General features: G+C 36.2%; 1 protein-coding gene across 4 annotated transcripts in view; it reads left to right on the top strand.

Annotated features, from left to right (window-relative positions):
- The window catches only part of THBS4 (thrombospondin 4), a 972,706-nt gene that overhangs the window by 169,543 nt on the left and 783,127 nt on the right, over positions 1 to 20,036 (top strand). For all 4 annotated transcript variants that reach the window (XM_044063723.1, XM_044063722.1, XM_044063724.1 and 1 more), the window contains exons 3-4: positions 790 to 1,037; positions 9,541 to 9,646. In XM_044063723.1, coding sequence (XP_043919658.1) covers positions 790 to 1,037; positions 9,541 to 9,646 — 354 coding nt within the window. The remainder of the gene's footprint in view (positions 1 to 789; positions 1,038 to 9,540; positions 9,647 to 20,036) is intronic.

Here is a 20,036-nt window from a genome sequence, read left to right as displayed (position 1 = left end):
ATCTGGTCATAAGTTACTTTCTCTAACAACAATTACATATACTACAGCAAGTTTGAAATATTAGGTGGAGGAATTATTTTACATCAAAAATGAAAAATATATAGATATACAGTAATAAAAAATACAAAACAATTTAACTGCTCATTCTCTAAGCTCTATGGTATGTGTTATTGCTGAAATAATGCCCTTCCAGGGATGTAGACGCCCAACACCACAGAACACTCCTGAGTATGCATTTTTTCTACAATAACAAAGACCTTGTTGGGCATTACTGCTTGCATATGCATTTTAGATTGCCTCTGGTAAACATCATTATGCATGTTAAATGTTTTCTGGTATGTCTCACTATGCATGTTACATGGTTTCTGGTAAGCCTCATTATTCATGTTACATGGTTTCTGCTAAGCCTCACTATGCATGTTACATGGTTTCTGATAATCCTCACTATGTATGTTACATGGTTTTTGGTAAGCCTCATTATGTATATTACATGGTTTCTGATAATCCTCACTAGCCTCACTATGTATGTTACTTGGTTTCTGGTTAGCCTCATTATTCATCTTACATAGTTTCTGGTAAGCCTCATTATACATGTTACATGGTTTCTGGTAAGCCTCACTATGCATGTCACATGGTTTCTGATAATCCTCACTATGCATGTTACATGGTTTCTGGTAAGCCTCATTAGGCATATTACATTGCACTTATTGCTGCACATGCAATCTCTGACAGAGGCATAGATGTTTTCAGAACATTAATTAATCACATATTGTGTTTTTCATTTGACAGTTGCTTTACGTTACCTGAGGATGGATGGTAAGGTGAACTCAGTGACTTTCAACAACGTTGAGTTAGCTGATGGACAGCGACATGCTGTACTACTAAGGATAGCATGTCTTCCACAGGGATCCTGCACAGCAGAGCTTTATGTTGACTGTAAACAAGTGGATACATTGAGAAGTCTGCCCAAGGCTTTCCAAGGTCTTCTGCAAAGTTATAGCCCCATACAACTGCAGACTCTTCAACGAAGGACTGAGGTACTTCATGGCAGAGTTACTTAGGGATTTCCACATTGTCCGTATAATCTGAAGCAGAGTGTGAGTGTGTTTTATAGTTAAAAAAGCATGGTAAACAGAGAAAAAGATTAAATAAGTATGGTGCATTAACTTAAAGATTGAGTCCACAGGAAAAAAGTAAAGAATACAATGTTAAATAGCCCTGATGTTGATGGCTGCAACCCTGATAGGGATACTAACTCCAGGATGGCTACACCTTGGTGTAAGGGGAGCACTCTAATATACCTCAAGTTAGTGTTAACATATATATCCCCCCAAATGGCATTTTAATTTCTGCTTTGTAAAAGGTGACAATTGCAGTCTCTGGAATATCAGTGAGAATCCATTAAAGGATCACATATACCAGCATATCACAAAAAACGAAAACAACATTACACATTACAACAACAGGGATATCCAGATAAATATTGTTAGCATGTTAGCTAAAGTCGAATTGCCTGCCTGTTGCTCATTATAATAAAGAGCTATATTTGCATGTTGGATGTATGGTAATATTATTAAAGAGCTGTATTTGCATGTTGGATGTATGGTAATATTACCAGAACTTCAGATGTCTCAGTATTTTCCCACTTCTGGCTCACTCAGAATGAATTGGTCTCATCTCACCAGCTCAGGTTATGATAGTCTAATGTAGTGGTATCCATAACTTTCATACATGTATGTTTTCACTTTCTGCAAAGACTTGTGACAAATTCTACGGGAATCCTAGGATAGCAATGTAAAGTAACAATAGAAGTTAATGAGAGAAAGGGCATAAATATCAAAGTCAGATATGCTGTAAAATCAGAGACAAATAAGAGGCAGAGTACTCTAATTTATTTAAAGTTCGTAGGAGCTTACAGTACGACCCAGTGCACCCCTGTAACTTGGGATCTCCCCAGTGCACTTACATTTTTAACATTTAATCATAGTCTTCTGAAATAACATAGAGTAAACTTTGTCTCGTGTATTACTGAGCAGCCTTTCCATACATACTTTCAAACTTGAAACAGAATTATTTCTTTAACAAGCCAGTGTTTGAAATTGTCAATATGCAGTGGTACATTGTCCATGATGCAGTGGTACATGGTCCATGACATCTCACATCAATACCTGACTAGTGGTGTATAGATCTGTAGCTTTTCTGAAGCAAATAGCCTAGTCAGAGCATGAATATAAGCATGACACTTTTTTGGTCTGTTGACAGTCGTGTATTCCTTTGTAAACTGTAGCACTGGCCATCGATGGAACAGGTCTCCTTTCATTAAACATAGTAAGGAGCAGTCTCTGATCTATGTATAAAATATTTAATTCTAAAGATGTGGATAATCCTTCCTTGTCTAGCTATGAATATTTTTTTTCTCAGCAGGTGCCAGAATCAGGGGTATAAAAGCAAATGATGTGTCATTGCCAACAGGTATTCTGTGTTGAATCACAAATCTTGTGATGTAAGGTGAAACATCTCGGTAAAGGACCTACTCTTTTATGTGCTGAATAATGAATGATCATATCAACAGTTTCAGAGATTTTGGACTTTTCAAATCCTATTTCCTGTTGTTTTGTGTCAAGATTTTAATAAATTTGCCTAATTTAGTAAGAACTTCTTATAAAAATTAAATAAACCCAAATTTGTTTTCCAGTTGGTAACATTTGCAGGAGATGGAGTTAGGCAGAGCTGGATCATGGTCAAATGGGGCTCTAGTAATGGATTGGGATCTTCCAGCTGTGACAGCCATTACTTGGCTGTGTCTCCACAACTGTTATAAAGCACTGTTCAAACCTGTCAGAGTGCACACTATTTTCATCTTTACTTTTACAATGATCACAGAGATTTGGATTTAATTTAAAACGTTTATTTCAAATTTTACTGCAAAAACAGTCTGAGCCATTTGCTAAACAAAACAAAAACAAAAAACTCTGACATTGAAAACATACTTAGGATAAGCAACAGTAAATGTCTTTTCCCACGAAACTCATATTTATTGAAAATGGTAGGTAACCCCTTAAACTACAAGATATGTAGGGATGCATAGTCAAATGGCATATCATGAAGCACTAGTTAATGGCTTTGTGAAGAGTACAGGAATTCAAAAGTCAGATGTGTAAAGCATATGCTAACTGCCTGGGACAGTACACTGGATGCAAGTATTCCATTTGAGGGACAGCCCAGGAGTGTCATCTATTGAAGTGAGTTGGCCAAACTCACAAAGCAGACAAATGAAGGCTGAGAGAATCCCAACCCTACATTGCAAGAAGCAGCTTATTAAGAGCTCATAGCCTTACTCTTCTGGACTAAGTGCCAAACAAATTGTTGTAGCCCAATACAGTGCATTTCACAGCTGCATGCCTTGAAAAATTTCCTCAAATGGTGAGACTTGAAATGATGTAGGCATATTCCCATGAACACTTCTGCCCATGGTGTGTTTTCCAAATCTCCCCTCTGTGTGCAGATTCACCTGCATGACACTAATGCTGCTCTCCAGCCTTTACTAGAGTGTACCATTGTGCCAGCAAAACTCATGACCTCCCCCCCCATATCCCTTTGTTGCAAGACTGCTTTGTGTCTTTGAATTTTACTTCACTCTTTATAGTGGTGCTGCTTCCTGTATTAAATTCCGAGACTATAGGCCTCTCCTTTAGTTTTTTTTTCCAAGTAGGGTAGAATTTACTTGATTCATAGCTAGACCTTGTACATTGTAAAAAGAAAATGTTTGCTAAGCAATCTCTGTGCCTTATTCTTTAGGATGAACATTATACTGTATAAGTAATAAATACTAATATTTCCTTTAATATTTGTTTTCTTGACATGTTATTTTTTTACTTATTTGAGACTCATTTGCCCACAGCTGAATGTTCATTAGTATATCGAAATGAGAGAAAAGCAAAATTTACAGATTCTGTTAACATGCTTTCTCTAAGTTTCTGTGATGTCAGAGGCAGTATATTTATAGTTCATGGGGGGAGGCAGGGGGGAGGCAGAGCTCACACATCAGGGGTGCAGGAAACTTGGCTTCTCCAAAAAAATATTTTATTAAACTTGCTGCTAATCATGAGTATTCTTTGAGTTTAGCAACTAACAGTGAGTTTTGTTTTTTTTTGCTGCTTGTATTCAAGTTAAAAGAGTAGGTCCATTTAGTTTTCCTAATTCAATAAGGTCTTGCTATCCATATTTACCAAATGCCTAACATTTTTCCTGCTTGACTTTACAAATAATGTTTGTGTCCTGTGTCCCAAGACATCAGTAGCAGTATTGTTGTCTGCTGTTCTTGAATTCTATTGCATGCCACTGCAGTCTGTCTTGCCTGTAAACCTCATATAACTTGTTTGCTGCTTCCAATGATAAAGCAGCGCTTAAAGCTTTTTATGTTAAACTGGTTTCTGTGATCATCTATTCTGCACACAATCCTATTACTCAACATTTCCTGTAAAATCTTTATTTTTCTCATTTCAGACATGTAGTCAGTCACAAATTCATTAAAATCTTTTACTCAGTTTAAGGTTAAAGTGATTTTTAAGTAAGCCTATTAAATGCATATACATTTTCCAAGTGGGTTTCTTGGGACTTGTTTTTTATTAGACTGTCTGCTACAAATTATACTACACTACTACAGTGATGCAGATTGCTATTCCTTCCACTTTCATTCTCAATCTGTTTTCCAGAGATAGTTCCATTATAGCATTCTTCCCATGTCTGGATTATTTTACATCAAATATGGTCAAACTTCATGCAGTTCCTGTGTTTTCTTTTATTTTCTCCTTCCAAAGTTTTTGCAGAACCTAGAAATCCTTGAAGTTCTTGTTGGTAAAAAACAAGTTTTGTATCTTGGCAGAAATTCATATGTGATGATGGTTCAAAAGCTTTAATATGTGATCTAGACTCTAACAAAGCAGCAACACAAGCCATTTTATTACCTCTGCTTTTCAGCCCAACCCCTCTAGTTTCTTAAATTTCAGTATTCCTCTTTTTTGATTTTGTTTGCATTTTCCCTGTTTATAAAATGCTTTATCTCCTTTGTTACCCAAACTGGCTGCATTTCCTCATGTTGTATTTTTGCACTTCTGAGTACTTTTCCTATCTCTTTTTCCTTGTTTGTCATTGTTATTTTGCCTTAATTATTATAACGTTCATTATAACTTGCTTATACATAGTATGCAACATGCCACTGTGTTCTTTACATTGTTGTGGCAGTGATTAGTCTATGCTTTTTTATGCTAATAGCCAATTCATAAAATATTTTGGTCCTCTAATTTCCACTCCCTGATCCCCCTTCTACCCCCTACCCACTATCACGCTTCTTCTGTGCTATGATCTTCCTTATACTCACTCCTAATCTTCCACTATCTCCCCTCCCATCCCCCAGCAAGACATTCTCTCACTTCCATGTCCCTCCACTCTTCCCCTTTACTCACATCCTTTTTTCTCCTTTTCCACTACCTACATCCTTTTTTCTTCTCCTCAATTCCTCTCATGTACTTGTACAACAACTCTGCAGGCAGTTCTGCTCTCCCTTATTACTAAACCTCACAATTCTCCTTGATAACATTCCCTGTCTTCTTATTTCGCTACTAAATCTTTTATTCATACTCACACTATGTTTTTAACATCACTATGTTTAATAGGTCTTTGCTTGTTAATTATGGAACATTTTAAACATTCTTGTCAGTATTTTGTATTTTTGTCTTTTATTGTTATAGTTCTTGTTGTTTTGCTGAAGCCTTTCTCCCTGGGCCTCCACTGAAAAAGGGTTCATGCCCAGTCAGACCTATCCTAGTTAGCAAATGTCAAAATAAAAAAAAATAAAAATAAATAAATAAATAAATGACCTGATACTAAGCATTACAGAAAAGAAGAACTTCGGTTACCACCACGGAATAGTAACTGTTAAAAATCTTCTCTTTAATAACCTCCAGTAAAAATACAGAGAAAATGAATAATAAGCAATTTTGGCAACTAATGCCTTCTTCAGATCATTATATTCATGAGAATAAACATCAAAATTTAAACGCCTACCATCCAATCAGAATACAGCTCAGTGAGACCATGAGCCAATCGGCATACTTCAATTCCCTTCATAAAAGTCAGTCAAAGTAATGCTGAAAATTCTTCTACGTAGGTCAGAAATAATATTGTAACCAATCACAGTCTAGCCCCTATGGTTCAGTGACAGATGAATGTATATCGGAATGAACCAATGATAGCGGCAGAGAGAAACTCTTCCACCAATCCCTTTATATTCCAAGGAACGTTCCATATCAAGCTAAAGACCTTGGCTTGGGACGAAAAAGGAAAGACAAACAATCAGACGTCCAATATACACGTAGACTTGGTGTAGAAATATATATAAACCACCAAACATAATAAAGCATCAAATATACAACATGAAAAAATGTGTGGTAATGAAATTCTGATACACCCGTTTCTGGTGAAAATCCTGAAGAAATCTTGTTTTGTTATGCAAAAATACCATCTTTACAATATATGCACAGCATATATATATATATATATATATATATATATATAAGATTAATCATGTGCATGTGCAATACTTTTCTTCCTTTTACATCCCAGGATCCAAATGTATTAGGAAGAATCATGCGGCAAGTCAAATCGCAGATAACAGGGAAGGTTATATTAACCTCATATGCATTAACTAATCAAAACTGATATCACAATGTAAAGACCAATGGATAGATGGTAAAGAATATTCTATTTCATTAATTAGGTATAGGAGTGGATCACCAATCACATCTTTCAATAGGTTATTACTAACCAATGTCAGCTTTTCAAATCTGCACCAATTAGAAACCATCTACTAAGTAAAAAGCCAATAAGGAGGTTACAGTATAATTTCCATTGAACTATACGAAAAACACCCTTTCTTAGTACTTTCCTTTGCTAAATTTGTGCTCACTCTTTTGTCCAATATATATTCTTTTTTAGTTGTAGCAAAGCTACTAAAGCACAATGCGCTAAAGCCTTGTCAATACAAGCACAGCATAAACAGCTATCAAATTAGCTTTGTTTGTAAAAGTTACTCTTCAACACATATGGTACCTTGCTTCCTTTCATATCTCAAAGGCCAAGATTTAAGAATAGTGTTTGGGCAACATAAATCCATTGCAGCAATCAGTCGCAGAGATGGATAAACTGTAACAAGCTCCTATAACAGATATACATGACATGACCAATCGAAGGTAATTTTCAAGATACTAAAGCCAATAGGCAAACAATGGAGAAACTTTATCTCATTTGTTCAGCTTACAAGCAAGTTACCAATCACATTTTCCAGGCTATTTCTCCTATCCAGGATCAACTCTTCATGTCTAAGCCTTATTACTAAACCTCACAATTCTCCCTGATAAACTTCCCTGTCTTCTTATTTCGCTACTAAATCTTCTATTCATACTCAAACCATGTTTTTAACATCACTATATTTAATCTGTCTTTGCTTGTTAATTATGGAACATTTTAAACATTCTTGTCATTATTTTAGATTTTTGTCTTTTATTGTTTATTATTCTTGTTATTTTGCTGAAGCCTTTCTCCCTGGGCCTCCGCTGAAAAAGGGTTAATGCCCAGTCAGACACATCCTAGTTAGCAAATGTCAAACTAAAAAAATAAAAATAAATAACTAGATAACTAAATAAATAAATAAATGACTTGATACTAAGCATTACAAGCATTACATAAGTAGCAACTCATCATAGTGGTCAAGTTGTTGTGTCTTTCGGCTTTTCCCAGTTAGGGGTCACCACAGCGGAACTCCGGTCCGCTAATGATTGGCAGTAGATTTTTACGTGCCAAGTTGCCGGCCCTGACGCACAACCTTCAATGAAGGTACGCCCATTCATGCATGTCTCCACACAGAATACGCTCTAGCTGAAAATCGAACAGGACAACGTCTTACTGTGAGGCGACAACGCTACCGCAGCACCACCACCGCAGTCATCATAGTAGTCAAGTGATCCTGCATATTTAGGCTTACTGTAACATAAGCTGCAGTAATAATTGTGTGCATCTATGCATATCAATACATGTAAAGTGGTAATAACAGTTAAGGAGTTGTCTTAGGTCACCTTGAATAAAAAGTGTATCATAAATAATTTGCTAGCTAGGATTTCAAGGACATTGAATTTAAGTATTTAAATGATAGATTATTACAATTAACATTCTTGTTTTATTTTTATTTTATTTAGTTTGTTTACTGTGATAGTAAACTGATCACAATAAACCATTTGCAGACACAGCATGAGTGAAGAAAATATTTATTTATCTATGTATGTATGTATGTATGTATGTATTTATTCAGTTTGGTACATTTACAAAAAAAATGGAAGAAAATCACAAACGTGGAGTAATCATAGAAGGTAGAGAATATTGAACATTCAGCAACAAACTGAAAGTTATTTTAACGAAAATATTAAAGTCATTATTGTGACCCATGACTGTGATGAGCAAATGACTTTAATTTCTTCAGTCTATTACCTTGAGCACACCCAACATTACAGGAAACATTAAGCTGAAGAAACTTGGTGCTGTATTATGGCACTGCACCTGTGAAAAGATCCAACAGCCCTTGAAACTGCTTTGATTATCTGAGTCACCTGAATATTTATTCCAGTTAACCATTCTGCAACATAAGTAATGGGCTTTGTGGGTCTGGGACACTTCTTAAAAGACAAAAATCTTTGGAGGAAATAATACTGAATCCTATCAGTTGAAAATGCAAGCATTCAGAATCCATTTATCCTAAAGAGAAGGTCAATGAAAATGCACAAACCACAACAATGCATTTCATTATCCAGAGCAGTTCTTCTGGGAGACAACCCCACGCGCCTCTATACAGACAATACATTCCACTAGCCCCATAACTCTCAACCTTACCCTAACCTTACCCAACACTAGCCCTTACCTTAAACTTCACACTAACCATAATTTTAATCACAGACCTAAGCCTAATCCAAACCAAAACCAAAGCCACACTTTTGACTGCAACCACAACCCTATCCTTAATTCTTAGGCCACTGACCTGTACAAGTACTACTACAAGCATATCTGACCGAATGGTATTTCAGTCAGTGTAAAACTACAGGAATTAAACTCTCATTCTGTGTAACATGGCATAAATTGCTCACCCAGTATATATATAACAATGGCACAAATTGGGCTGACAAAAACATTCTTGACCAAACTGCCAATGAAAAAGAAAGATAGTTACCTACTTAACGTTCGTGTAACCCTTTCCATGAAAAAGAAACAGTGAACTCTATGTGTATTGAAAGACCAACATATAATATTCTCCCTTGTAACTACGCTGATTCCTTTTTTGGTACATTTTGCCTGCTGTGCAACTTACTGTTACATTATTTTCTAGATATGTGTTATACTATCATAATCAGAACTGAATTAATGATCTGTTGTGACTGACTGCTGTATAATTTCAACAACAATCTCTGGCTAAGAAATGTTTGCCTTATTCCACAGGATGACATGTTGGAGGACCTGAGACTAGTAATAGGAGGTTCCCTTGCTGAAATAACACCCCTGCAGGACTGTCTGTTGCAGCAAAGTGATCCTCACCAAAACATAGGTCTGTATTAACAGTGTGGAAATGTATCAGCCTGCTTCAAGAAAAACACTACATTTTTGTACTCCTGTTCTTCAGAATCAGATAATGCATTAACATTTATTGTTGCTATATATAATAAATCTGCATGTGTATAAATGAAAGAAAAGCTACTCTACCTGATAAGATCCAGAATGGGAGCCTGCCTCATCTGCATTACTGATCAATGGATATTAAGCTTTCAAGTGCTTCACTATATTCACTGAACTTCCATGATCTTTATAGATCTGCTTTAATATGGCAGATCACAAACTGGAATAAGACAGTGGATTATGAATCTGACATGCATGGTCTTTTACCCCACCCCACCCCACGCACAGCATTTTTTCTTACTACTACTGGCTGTACACGCCACTGCAAACACACCACCTGAACTTCTACCCACATTAACCCATCTAAATACTAACAACTGTCAAATGCTCTTCCATAGGCTCGATCCTCTGAATAATAATGAATCTTGTTAACAAACTCTAATAAGCTGCTTTTAAACTTATACTGACAATCTAGTATGAACTGTTTTTTTCCTTGACTGAGTTTGTAAATATATAAAAAAAAATCCTTTGATCATTACTGTTAGGCAAGTGCACCTTGCAGTACTTAGAAATAACTTGTGATTTTACAAAAACGTGTTTTTTTTTTTCCATTTGTTTTTACTATGTACTTATGCTTGCTTCTTTGTTTCCTTGTATAATATTTCCTTGTCTAATGTTATATTGTTATTGTTAATTTGTGGAGAGTTTCTCCCTGGGTCTCCACTGAAAAAGGGCATGTGCTCAGTCAGACTAACCCAGTCAACAAAAGTCAAATAAATAAATAAATAAATGTCTGGAATCTAAACAGTCTAAATTCTGATTGGTCTTAGAAAAGGGAATAATTCAGTTACTGTGTGCCTTCTACATCAGAGGTGACCCTGCTACCGTGTTATTCAGTACCTATAAGTGAGACAGTAGGATTTGGATAGGTGGAAGTCATCACCATTCATACATGCATTGTGCTGGTCATTGTATAAAAAAAAAAAAAAAAAAAGGCTTGATGTTTACAGGTTTTGGAGACAGGCTTATGGCCTAATAGCAATCAGAAAGCTTCATTATCAGTATCCAGTATCAGAATTTATTACCATTTGTGTAGTCATCTAGATGCTTCTTTTAGGTACTAGAGAACTGCTCTCTTTAATAGTTAGATGAAGTCTATTCTAAAGGTGTGATAGATGTTGTCATGTAAATCTGTAAAGTTTAGTGTTCTTCTTATTGATAAGTCCGAGATTGAGAAAAGAGGATTATGTGTTGATCTCCACCATTTGTATGCTCAAGGCATGGCATCTGAAAAATCAAATCATCATTAACGGTTCAATATGTGGGGCATAGATAAAAGAGTTTTTGGAGTCTCCCTGAACAGCTCAACTCACAGAGTCTGTCAATTTTCTTTATAAAAAAAAATCTTTGGATCTTTTTTAGCTTAGCAAGATTTGTGTTCAGGAAGCTACAAAATGTGGCGCCTCAGTTCCATGACAGGGAGAATGACTGACCTTTTTTCCACATTTTCTACATGGGGTCAGAGTGTTGTATAAACTGTCATCATCTCTCTATTCAGTGCCAGTTTCCTACCTTCTTGACACTCATGCCTAAATGTCACATGTGTTCTCTCACACAATCTAGCCCCTTCTTTGCTGCATGCTCTCATTTCCTCTTGCCTTCTTCCTGCCTGTCCCAAATCTTATTCACCGGATTGTCATCTGCTTTATTACATGTGCCATTGTTCTTTTTTACCTTTTCTGCAATTGGAGCTACTTTGGCTTCTGCTCTTATGTCCTCATTTCATCATTTGTCTCGTATATGCCCGTGTCCTCATGAAGATCCAACATATTGGACGAATACTCAACACTATCCATAATAACAACATATCTTCCTCCTTTGTCTGGCTTCATGACTCTGATATCTTTATTCTCAAACTATTTGTAAGAATGAAATTAATGTGACATATGCCAAGATTGACTTTTATTGCAAGATACGTTGCTACAGGGATTCATTTAATTAGAGTTGTGTACATTTTTGCCTTCTGTATTTGGCATCCCTAAAATTCACAAAGACATGTTCAGTCTACCATTAAGACCCATTCTAGCCACCACGGGTTCAAAAACTGAACATCTGGCAATAGATAGCTAGTTAGGTAATGTAAGCATTTGGAAGACAAAGCTTGTTATATTTTATGAGATATGTGCCATTTTTTACAGTCTCTAGCATGCCAATACAAAGATGAAGCTATCTTTGCTACAATAAATGAGGTGAATTTAGTTTTAGTCATCCTCCAAAATATGGGATTTAGAGAGATTTTTGAATATGTTAAGTGACTTTAAGTCTCCTTCTTTTTTTCAAAAAAGATATCCGGATTTTACATGACCTTTTGGACATTGGTTAAATAATAACCTTGTGCATTTTGCGGATGAGTTTTTTTCAACAACTCTTGGGTGTGGCAATGAGTGCAGCTTGAGCACCTTTACATGTTAACATAGTTTTAACAACTTGAGAAAAAAGGTATATTTCCAACTCTGCTTTTACAAAATCTATGCATGTTTATTACAGAGTTTTGGGTGATATATTAATTTTGTAGACTCACAATGATGATGAGTTCTTTTTTTTGAGGTTTTCATCACATTACAATTTTGATGTATCAACTATTTAGTTATACACATAGATAAAATAAAACATGAGGGTCATTATATATTGACAATATTTTGCAAGAAACTTTTTCAAATTCCTTCTTACATTATGATACTTGCCATCATCATAAACAGTAATGAATTACTGTAAAGGGCACATGATTCACCTCTCTAGATCGATTAGTTACATTTTTTTCCATGAAGAATTAGAATATTTGTCTCATTTGTTTTTTAACAGAGACTACCCTGTGAGCTTAACCAATGATGTTAAGGAGGAAATCATTTGGGGGAAACTCAAGAAATTCACCCCATTTTAAAGGCTGGGTACACTAATTTAGTTAAACAAATCCCAAAAGTGCAGATAATAATAAAAATATGGCAATGGTAACTGCCTGAAATTCTGAGGTACCTTCTATTAGTTCAATAGTAAAAATATGTGTGACCCTACTTTTATGAAAGAAATTAAGACTAGATTAGGAGATACTCCACAAACTGTTTCTAGTAAAGTGAAGAATATTAAAAGCATCTTAGAGATGCAAGCATGCACAAGATCCAACAACAGGAAGAAATACATGTCAAAATGTGGCTATTGGAAAATTTGTAAATTTATCAGTGATGGCCCATACATTACCAGTGATAATTACAAAAGAAATATTGGATGCCCCGGCTCACATAAATGTGATACCACAGCAGTGGTTTATTTGGCCAACTATTTTTCTTGTCTGGCCTTCTATATGGTTAAAACCATTAGGAGAATACTTGATCAAATTTACAAATGCAATGATATAACAACAGGAAAATCTGCTAATGCATTATATAGGTATTCACTGGTTTGCAAAGAATTCAACAAGTTTTTATTCTTTATGATTGACAAAATATGCAACAAAAAAAATACCCAGGTAGTGATTTTGAAAATCTGTTTGACAACTGAGGTTGGATGCCAAGACTGATCCTGGGTTGAATGATTTCTATAACAACTGTGTTGAAGAGAAGGGTGAATGTGTTATAAATTATAAGAATAAAATTAAATGCATTTTTACATGATTATTGACTATTGAAGTTTTGAAATGTTTTTATAATATGGCCAGCATTCTATGTAGCTTTATTATTTTTTTAAATGTCTGCCAATCACCACTGATTCTGTTTAATTGATTTTTTTAAAGTGATTGGTGGATGATCCTTATTTATTGACAGGTAGTGTGTGTGTGTGTGTTTAATTATTCTGAAGAAGTCTCTAGCTTATGGGAAATAAAAGCACTTAATAAACATTTATACTACGGACTAACAGCAGTATTTGTTTCTTTTTCATTTATGTTCCTTACATTTGGTTAAACATTCTTTTCATTGAAGGATTTTCCATTGTCAAAATTTGGTGACTGCACACTTTCTTAAGTGTTTGAAAAAGCTGAAGCATGTATTGTTAAATTGTAGGTAAGTGGGGATAGGTTCCTAGATGTGTAATAGGTTAGCTGTCCTTGTGGGCCATTTTAAGTCTAGTCAAATTTTCTTGGTGAAATGCATAACCCTGTACCTCTTGTCTGTAAGGTAAACACCTTAACCATTATGCCAAAAATAGCTGATAATGCAAAAACGTTCATTTGTAATGAAGGTTTCAGCTTTGCGATTGAATATGCATGTATGTGATCAAGTGTTTGGGAGCTAGTTTCATAGGTAATTACTAGACTAATGACCTCAGCAGACCTTTATACGCCTAGCCATGCTTCTGAATGGTGAGACTCAAACCCTGTATCTTGTGTCTGCAAGGTAAACTCCTTAATCATTATGCCAACCCCTAATCCAAGGATTATAATAAGGGCTAGGGAAGGGGATAGATGTGTTCGCATGCTTGGGTATTTGTATGTGTGTGTGTGTGTGTGTGTGTGTGTGTGTGTCCTTTTTAGTGGTGCTGTTTGGGAAAAGGTGTTTAGCATCCTGATGTGTAGGGTTAGAGTTAGGGGCACAGGTAGGCATAGGGCAAAAACTGTCTTCCCTCACAAGGATAGTCTCTAGACTGCATTCCTTTTTCCTTCTAGTATATGCAGCTCTTCCTAAAGCTCTCACAGGAACCTCCCCTGACCTAAAAGTCACAAATCTGATCTACATCAAGGAACTAGGCTTTAAATATTTATGTGCAGTTGTCTCTCAGTAACTCCAACCTACTCACCTGTTACTGGGTGAGTATCCTTAAAGGGACTAGTCACCACTACACTACATGATATAAGCTAGCACATATATAGAGATCAGCCATCACTATTATAATATATCATTTAAGCTTCCTCTATCACTTCTAAAAATTCTTTAGGAAGTTTCCTAAAATGACTTAAAATGGTTTAGCTTTGTGGAAGCTTGCAAGAGTATCCTCATAAATAAGCAATAGCTAATTTATATTTTAACCATGTTCAATAAGAATTTATGTAAGATAAGTACATAACTATATTATATTTATTAGTCTTAACTGATGTCAAAGGCATCACCACAGAAATCTTCTAAATTTAGCCCATGAGCAATCGTTTCCTATGGCCTATAAACAGGCCCCAGGATATTCATGTCTGTTATTGAAAATGAGCATTATTTAACAGTAGTAGGTTTCTATGGAATTTGGTTATTTGGAAGAGCTACTTTATGACAAAGTGCTCTTACTTATATTTTATAGTGTCATAAAAAGTGATTAATATTTGCTGTGATGTTATTTTCATCCCACATCCTATTGGAGAATGGTCTTCCTGACATACATCAAATCTTCTCTATTTTTATTTTCTTGCTGGGACTGGTAACTACTAAACTTCCTCATTAACCCAGGAGCTTGGATTTAACCATTTGTGATAACAACAGTTGATAACAGACTTTCAGATTATTCTTAGCCATCTTTTCTGTTTCTAACATCCCTGCAAAGAGGCATTTGATTATTGGCCTTGCAGAAATACCTTTACTTCATTTAGCACCACATACTGTTTTGAAACTTTCTACTGTTTTGACATATTAAAGTTACAAATAAAGTTTCATTAAATGGAAAATCCTTTTCAAATACCCTGCAAAGGCCATATACTCTTCTGCACATATTTGAAAACCAGAAAAATATTTCCCAGGGAGAACATTACATGATAACTTTTGGTAACTCACTGCTCTCATTTCATATACATTTCTTGTGTTTCATGTTTTTATGTCCCCATGCACACATAAACTATTGATTTCTTTCCCATAAAATGATGCATTTGCAGGTGATTTTAATAAAGCAAGAGACTGTTTTGATTTCACTGGTTCTGAATTTATTATTCACTAAAAATAGTCTGTCTTTTTATGATGCTTCACTGACTAGTGATGTCACAGATATATTGCAAGGAGGTTTGGAACACCTCCTGGCCAACCTGACCTCATCAAAAGTATCATATGAATCTTTTTGAAAGTTGTTATAAATTTGTTCTATGAGCTACATTTGGTGGTCCAGGAAGAGACTAGACTTCTTTTTTCATTTCACAGTCAGAATGTACACCTCTGGATGTTCGAACCTCACAGTCCAAAGGAGTTAACTGATAGCCTTCCATCAGGGTAAACAACTGAATATAAAGTGCAGACGTTATCTGTTTAGTCCATTCCAGGACAAACACAGGCAGAGTCTTTAAACATTGTCATGTCACTATAAATATTTATTATCCCGTGCTGCTTTCCATCTCTGGTTCAATACATTTATCATGCAAATCTCTTGCTCAGACTAATGGGCCTTGAGGAAAAGGGATTTATTGAAATTCTGTTTGTCAGAAATACTGTTGATAGGGCTCAGTGGTGATATTGTATCATGCCAACACAGCCCTTTGTACAAAATTGTACAGTTCTGCATCTGGAACTGATAACATAACATAAGCTTATTGATCTCACCCCATTAAATAGGGCAACAGATGTATCATCTTGTTTTTGTTTGGTCACCAGAACACTTCATCAATTTATTGAAATACCAGAAGATAAATATCAGTATTAACCAATTTAAGGAATGTTGTCATTTAAATGAAAAGACTGAACCATCTCATCTCTGCTTTTATTTCTTAATGATCGAGCAACTTCTGTCTTGAGTTTCCACCACCTCGTATAACGTCTGAATTTCCATTGCATATATTTTAGGCTTCTTATCCCCATTTTCTGATAATCATCAGCTCCCTTGCAATGAATAATCAGGCCAGTTTTTCCTTGTTGGGATGATCACTGGTTGCAGAAGACTGTCATTCAAGCAACCATTAGGGATTTTGTTTTTTATGCCGATGACCTCCCATGCCTAGGTGGCTATATGCATTCTCACAGATGTGAGGGTATGTACCTTCCCACACATTTATGTCGTCTGCCACCTACATGGTTTGTCAGGGACCAAGCACATGTCCCAACTACTGCTACATGCATTATTGCTTTCCTTCCATAGGTATCCACATTGTAGTGAGCTGCACCACCTACTTCCATCCAGAACAACTGAACTGGTCTCAGGCACTTACTTCTACCCTTCATCACATGGTTCCTCCATTACCTGAGCCACTAATTGAAGTTGTATTGCCTGTTTCATAGTTGGGGCTTTATCACATTATGCTGTGGAGGCAGTACACTGTCCACTGCACACTGACAAATCCATTTCTCCTTTTGTCATCTCAAGTCAGTCTGCTACATAGAGAACCAGTTTAATAGCTGTTATATCACCAGTACTTCCTATGTTTCTACCACTGCACTCTTAGGTTTAGCAGTTTTCTTATACATTTGACTTTATCTTTCTTAAAAGTCATTCTATTACCGAAATACTGGGCAGCTTCCAACTTGTCCATACATTTTGTGATAAAGAGGTACTCCTAAGACCGTATCTTTATGTCCAGCAAGTAGTAGATAAACGAACTCATGAGGCTTTATCACACTATGCTATTTTATAAATTTATGCATTTTATATCTTTAAGCATATTGTACAAGTGCATTTTTATCTTGTATCTTGGTATAATTATGTTTTTATATTTCATGTATAATCAACTGTTTTTTTTTTTAATTTTTGCGATGATGTCATTCAATGTGGATTGGTCAGCAGTTAGGGGATGGGGTATTTAAATGTTGTTTGTACTAACCAACGTTACTCTGATTAAGCCATTCTTATGGTGAAAGTGCTCAGTCGTTGGGATCTTTGTGTTTTGTGCTATTAAATCGGTGAAACCATGTTTGTGTTGGGGCTTTTTTATTTTTATTTCATTTTTTTGCTTCGTTGGAAGGCTTGGTGTTTTTGTGACATGCTGTGGTCCATGATTATACAGTAATTCAAGATATTACATGTTCACAAAAAATCATATTACAACTTCTTTTTCATTTCTCTGTCTGATGCTAAATAAATCTACTGTACGTTTCTGTACATGAAAAAAATAGTTCAGCATCTCATTTTTTTTCAGTAAGAACAAAATCTTATGCATCTTATAGGTAGACCATGTTCAAAAGCTATCTTTTACAAGTCAAACTTGAATGCAAGGATATGCTCTTATACATGCAACACACATTATCATTCAGTTTTCGTTTCAGTCTCCAATTTTAAAACAATTCAGATACTGAAAGCAGGTCTTCCAGAATCTCTTAATATTTCCATTTGTGTCTGCCAGCATAAACATATTTCTTTCTGTTAAGAGATGAAGTCAAAGGGTAGAATAGTTCCAAGCAGTTCTAAGAGCTTTATTTCATACTACTGTCCTCTCACTGAATACATGTCCAGAAAATAAATCTAGTTTTGTTTCAAGGGATAAACTGGTTTTCTGCCGCAAGGAATCAACACATTATGATTTTATTTATGAAGTTCATGTGTATATTCTGTTTCCAAAGGTAAATATCAGTTCACCATTGTTTCCAAAGGTGAATGTCAGTCCACCCTACCCACCCAGGGAACAACACTGGATAGTATCAGTTTCTAACACATCTTATTACAGAAATATCCAGTCGTAATGCCACAATCTTCTTTAGCAACAAAGGAATAATGTTCCCGATCAAACATTCTTCTTGTTGCTATTGAATCTCTCTTGTCTTCTTTCTGTCTGTCTGTTTCCTTGCTTATATAAAGAAACTTAGTATGTCAGCTAGGGAGTTAGGTAAAGAGGTCGATAAACTCACCGCTGACAGTATAGTGGTTATTGTAGTATCGATGCCTCAGCTGGATGAAGGAGTATAATGATGCCAAAACAGAACATGCCACTATGTCAGAATTATATGGTGAGATGAACACCTGCCATCAACATTTGAATAATTTGCATTTATTTAAACTGTGTTTGCTTTAACATTGCTACACATTCAAGTGTGAGCGCTTGCACTGCACTTTCAATTGTTTTTAGTGCTGTTTTAGCTGCTTTCCGAAAAAAAAAATTCTAAGCTTGTTTCCTGCCTTTCCTGTAACTAGTCTAGTCCAGATACATATTTGCTGTATCCAGGGCTGTTTGCAAGCTTCTGCGCCCCCCCAAACCTTTCTGTGTTGGAGGGAAGCCTTCTAGCTTATCAGTGGGAGTGATAAGCACTAGGTAGTCTATCTATCAAATAAGGAGTCGTTTCTGGCCCAGAAATTGTAGTTTATTGGCTGTTTGGGCAGTTTTTCCATCTCTTTCAACTTTCTGTTTTAAAAGCTCACGTTTGCACTTGTTTCCTACCTTTCCTGTAACTAGTCTAGTCCAGATACAGATTTGCTGTATCCAGGACTGTTTGTAAGCTTCTGAACCCCCCCCAAGCCTTTCTGTGTTGGAGGGAAGCCTTCTAGCTTATCAGTGGGAGTTGTAAGCACTAGATAGCCTATCTACCACAAGATGAGTGGTTTCTGGACCAGAAATTGTAGCTTATTGGCTGTTTGGGCAGTTTTTTCCATCTCTTTCAACTTTCTGGTTTAAAAGCCTGCGTTTGCGCTTTTCCCGCCTTTCCTGTAATTAGTCTAGTCCAGATACAGATTTACTGTATCCAGGACTCTATGTAAGCTTCTGAGTGGTGCCAAAGTCTGCTCTTCAATTTTTCCCTTATATCTTCTAGTTCTCTCCCCTCCTACACTTTTACTAGCTTATTAGTTTAGCACTTTACCAAACTTCTTGTACCAATTATTGTAACACACAGAATTGCTACCAGCACTAAATGTTCTACACGGAAACAGCCCCAGTACTTATTATTAATGCCCACCCCTCCAGGCATGTCTAAAGGTCAGTTCCCTGTGCTTTCTCCTATTAACCTGGTGAACTTGGGCATCTTGAGGCAATGTAGCAACTGCTTCAAGTACACTGACAACACTCTCCTCTTACCTCCCAACACTCAGACTTGCGAGAGATGCACTTATATATCCAAATTGGGAAGACACACATTCTCCAGCCAAGACTGGAAGAGCTGGTCAAGAGGAGAAGGTCAACACTTGCATCACACCACATGGACCACATAGCCCTCCATAACACATACCAGCACTGCCTTCACATAAAAACACAAACCATACACCCACCTTCACAGAGGCTATCAATTAAAATCTACCCAAACAGCAGAGACCTCCAAGGCAGAAAAGCCGTCAACCACCACAAAACAACACTAATCACGAAACACATAACTCTCCTAAACAGTGTGCCACTCAACCAAAGCCCGTAAGGCAAAATAGCATCCCCAACACAATAGTCATAGGTGACTCGATAGTGAGGCACACTGATGTCCCACTCACTAGGTTGAATAAGGAGAAAATAACAGTCAGCT

The sequence above is a fragment of the Protopterus annectens genome, chromosome 2.part2, assembly GCF_019279795.1.
Source record: "Protopterus annectens isolate FY-2018-M chromosome 2.part2, PAN1.0, whole genome shotgun sequence".
NCBI classification, from domain to species: Eukaryota; Metazoa; Chordata; order Ceratodontiformes; family Protopteridae; genus Protopterus; species Protopterus annectens.
This window is presented reverse-complemented; position numbering and strand designations above follow the sequence as displayed.